The sequence below is a fragment of the Octopus bimaculoides genome, chromosome 21 (genome assembly GCF_001194135.2).
Source record: "Octopus bimaculoides isolate UCB-OBI-ISO-001 chromosome 21, ASM119413v2, whole genome shotgun sequence".
NCBI classification, from domain to species: domain Eukaryota; kingdom Metazoa; phylum Mollusca; class Cephalopoda; order Octopoda; family Octopodidae; genus Octopus; species Octopus bimaculoides.
The window spans coordinates 8803186-8807692 of NC_069001.1; the positions used below are offsets into that span (position 1 = coordinate 8803186).

Here is a 4507-nt window from a genome sequence, read left to right on the forward strand (position 1 = left end):
GTTTTAAAAATTTAACACAAATAAATAGGCAATCCTTCGGTATGAGAAGATGACGTCATTCACTACATCATACACGGTGTCCACAAAGTCTGGGTACATCGGTATTAACACATACTTTAAGAAATTATTTTTTATATTTAATTAATTTATTTATGCGTTTCAGTCAAGTGGCTGCGGTCATGCTGGAGCACCACCATGAACAATTGTTTATGTTAAGATTTTATTTACTCCATGTACCCACATGGGGGTTAACATACTTTAGGAAATTATTATTTCGTATATTTAATTGTTTACGTTAAGATTTTATTTACTCCATGTACCCACATGGGGATTAACGCATACTTTAGGAAATTATTATTTCTTATCTTCAATTATTCATGTTATGATTTTATTTACTCCATGAACCCAGACCTTGTGGACACCCTGTATTAATGATACTTACATATGAGGAAGATGTTATCGCGCAATGCATCATGAGGAGTAGGAGGAGCGAATAGGAAGTGGCAGAATATGTTGAAGTTGTCAGAACTTAAGGCAGATTTGGCAGTGACTGCTTCCAAGAATGTTTTTTAGACTTTATGGCGAACGTTGATTTGCATTTACAGGAAAACATAACAAAGAATGCTGTATCTATTTCTTTACGTAAATGTAAACTGAAGCTGACAAACGTAGATGTGTGTCAAACAATAGCAGGAAATCAACAGAATTATTGAGGAAGATTAAGCAATAACGTTTCAGGGGAAGTAACTCAATATTCTATATTCGAAAAGATATCATTTGATTGCTCTTCATCCTTGCTACCTGTGGAGGCGCAATGGCCCAGTGGTTAGGGCAGCGGACTCGCGGTTTCGATTCCCAGACCGGGCGTTGTGAGTGTATATTGAGCGAAAACACCTAAAACTCCACGAGGCTTCGGCAGAGGGTGGCGGCGAACCCTGCTGTACTCTTTCACCACAACTTTCTCTCACTCTTACTTCCTGTTTCTGTTGTGCCTGTCATTCAAAGGGTCAGCCTTATCACACTGTGTCACGATGGATATCCCCGAGAACTACGTTAAGGGTACACGTGTCTGTGGAGTGCTCAGCCACTTGCACGTAAATATCACGAGCAGGCTGTTCCGTTGATCGGATCAACTGGAACCCTCGACGTCGTAAGCGACGGAGTGCCAACAACATCCTTGCTACCATCATCATAATCAACACTGCACTATGCAAGTATCATAGCGGTCAGTGGCGAGAGCGTCATTGGATGTTCAGCTATGATGGAATAGTTTTACAAATACATTTTATGAAATAAATAATAAAAATATATTTAGAAACATTTACTTCAAGACCTCTACAGCTAAGGTCATTTAACGTTAACTTCGTTGTAGTAAAGATCCTATCTCTCCTAAACAAGCATCATCAAGCAGACGTTCAAATTTAAGTCGGAATCCAGCCTAAATATATCATCGATGCTCTGGGCAAAATAGTGCAGAATCAAGTGAGTCGCCTTGTTAAACTCCTGATACAGAAAGGATGCACTTCTCTCCCAAAGAATTGATAAGTAAGTTTGCCAAGTGAAGTGGAAGAGCTCTTGAGCCCTTTCTTTCACTGAGCTGAGAATAACATTATGTCTGACCAAATTAAAGACGTTTTTCATTTTCTTTTTAAAAAGTTAAATGTGCAAACTACCTTAGGATCTTCAGCAAGAATGCTTACTAATGTCCTTGCAGCATGAATGGCTACTTTGCATCTCAGTTTTGTGCCAACCCTAACTTGAGCAAGTGCAAATTACAAAGAGATACCAGTTACAAACACCCTTTCAAAGCAATGTGTCTCAAATTATACCCATCTACTATGAGTCAGAGATCACCATTAGATTACGAAAAACCTCAGTACCAAAGATCAAAGGACGTATATATAAAAGGATAATCTCAAGAAAACTTGTTCCTGAACTGTGCAAGAGATTCCAAAAGCTGAGGTCCAGTGTCTGACAGGGATATGCTGTCTTTAAAATGTTGCGGGGTAAAGATCATCAATTCTAGGGCTAGATCCTACAGAAAGGAAGTTATATCATGTTATGGTCTGAGAATATTGTCAGTGATATATTTATATTGTGGATAATTTCCATATTGTTTGTAAAACAAAGGTCCAGGTTTTTTTTTTTTTGTGCCTGGTTGGAGAGAGTATTATCTGCTTCATGAATAGACTTTTCGTAAGATCAAGTAGAAATTCTGCTTGATTTTGCTCTTTGTGGGTCATTCCTGGGGAGTACTTACCCTCACAGACAAGTGAATTTTGGAAGAGGGGCCTTGAAAGTCTACCAGATATATGGAAGAGCATTGTAGAAAATAAAGGAGAGTATATTTTAGATGAAAAAAGAACTTTATCTTAATTTTGAAAAATCAAAGTATAATAAAAGTAGTATAAAAATTCACATTATTTATGGGATGACCCAATATATATACACATATACATATACAATTTATATGTTTTCATATATATGTTTATTGTTCACATATTAGGATAACAGCAATTACAAACAGGTTGTAAAACCTTTATCTTGGTTCAAAAATATTACATTGTTGGCAAGCCGTGAAAGAAGAGGTTTAATTTTAATACGGTCCATGTCACTCCACAAATTCTCTAAATATAATGCTAGCTCTGCTTCATTTGTTATTCCATAAGAAGTCTCCAGTAGAAATATTACAGCAATCCGTTTGTACTTAGCTTCAGTTGTGTCACAGATACCATGAAAAAACATTACAGTTTGGCTATGAAACTTCTCTAAGTGAGTAATTATCACAGACTTCCATTGATTAATAATATCTTGTATGGAATTATCCAGTTTTAATTTTTGATCACTAATTTCATAGTTTATAAAATTGGAACCATTAATAAAAGGGTATGAAGTAGCTGATGTGGCTTGCCCTTTAAGAATTTTGTTGAGATCATGTGACAAGTGTTGAGCTAGACAAAGTGCCATAAGTTCAGATTCTTTATTTGGTAAAACCATCATAATCACAGCTGGTCTATCAGGTTCTTCTGCTGCTATGATGTGATTCGTACTGGCTTTCAGGATAGTCCAAACACGATTTGACTGGGTTTTAAATTTGCTTTTTAGATTGCCAAAATTTATATTTGTAACATTTTCTTTTTCGTTTCCTTTAGAAAAACCCAAAAGCATTCCTAAAGAAAGTAAAATCAAAGTGATTAAGCCAAAAATCCATTTATGAGGTACAGCACTCTCTCCAGACTGAAAATGTCCTGTGTTAATGTTATTTCTTACATTTTTATTTTTTATATCTTCGTTCCAACCTACATTTTGCCTCCCTTGTCTTTCACTGCTGTATATTGGGAAACGTTTGTTTCGTCTGACAGAAGATGGGGAATGTTCATTTTTATCTTTTGAAAGATTTGGATAGAGATTTATACCAGCTGCTTTACGTGGGATATTAGGATACAGTTCTTCACTAGATTGGGTGGATTCAGCATTATTTTTATTTATTATATCTTCGTTTCTACCTACATTTCGCTTCCTTTGTCTGTCACTGCTATGTTTTAGGGATTCTTCAGATGAAAACTTCTTGAGCCTTTCGCTTCGTCTGACAGGAGGTGGGAAATATTCATTTTTATCTTCTGAGAGATTTGGATAGAAATTTATATCAGTTGCATAACCTGGGATATTAGAATATAGTTCTTCATCAGATTCGTTAGATTCTGCATTTTTGTAGTGTGCCATAATTTTTCTATTTCATTAATATTATTTTTTAAATTGAAATGAAAACACAATTTTCATCTATAATTCCATTCAATCTCACACGACTTTCAACTGTCTATCGTCAACAAAGTTACAATTTGTTTACACTCTCACTAAATGCCAAATAAATATACATAAAAGCGTTTTTTAAATCGAAGTCACTTCATGTAATACATAACACTGTGTCTAAACACACTTAATGTAATATTTAAAAAAATACATTATTAGCCAATGACTAATATTGTTTGAATTATTTTGGCAAATATGAGACAATTTTGAAGAAGTTTTGATCTTAATATAACCTTCTTCAGAGAAGGACAGAGTTTGCATTACTTGTTGAAGTAGTCACAGAAGACTAATGAGGTAAATACATAAGAAAATACACTAATCAGTTTATGAAAACAGAATTATTCAGAAAAGACACCACTGAAACATTCCATTCTACAATATAAAAATCAACATGGTGTAATTCTTCTACTCACAAATTTCCTTTACCAATCAACATTGAAATAGAAAATGTTTTTTATTGCATCAATACATAAGTATGCAGATATTTAATGAATAATCCCGAGAAATATTTTTTATTTTAACAACAAAATGTAAAACAATTGGTAAAGTACTAGGACTTGTACAAAGCTAGATGACAGAAATAAAACTAAGACTTCGATGTTTTCTTCTTTTCATAGAAGATGACCCCCCAAGTGAGTAGAATAACGGATGAAATATTCACATTGCATTGACTGATTTCCTGCAAAAAAAAAAAAAA

General features: G+C 34.5%; 2 protein-coding genes across 3 annotated transcripts in view; both read right to left on the reverse strand.

Moving 5' to 3' along the window:
• Nucleotides 1–2220, reverse strand: part of LOC106875614 (zinc finger protein 836) — a 5694-nt gene extending 3474 nt beyond the window's left edge. The window contains exon 1 of the mRNA XM_014923829.2: nucleotides 443–2220. The gene's annotated coding sequence lies outside the window, so the exon portion shown is untranslated. The remainder of the gene's footprint in view (nucleotides 1–442) is intronic.
• A 127-nt stretch (nucleotides 2221–2347) lies between these two features.
• Nucleotides 2348–4507, reverse strand: part of LOC106875616 (uncharacterized) — a 3742-nt gene continuing 1582 nt past the window's right edge. For both annotated transcript variants that reach the window (XM_014923833.2, XM_014923834.2), the window contains exon 2: nucleotides 2348–4489. In XM_014923833.2, coding sequence (XP_014779319.1) covers nucleotides 2518–3723 — 1206 coding nt within the window. In that variant the 5' untranslated portion in view covers nucleotides 3724–4489 and the 3' untranslated portion in view covers nucleotides 2348–2517. The remainder of the gene's footprint in view (nucleotides 4490–4507) is intronic.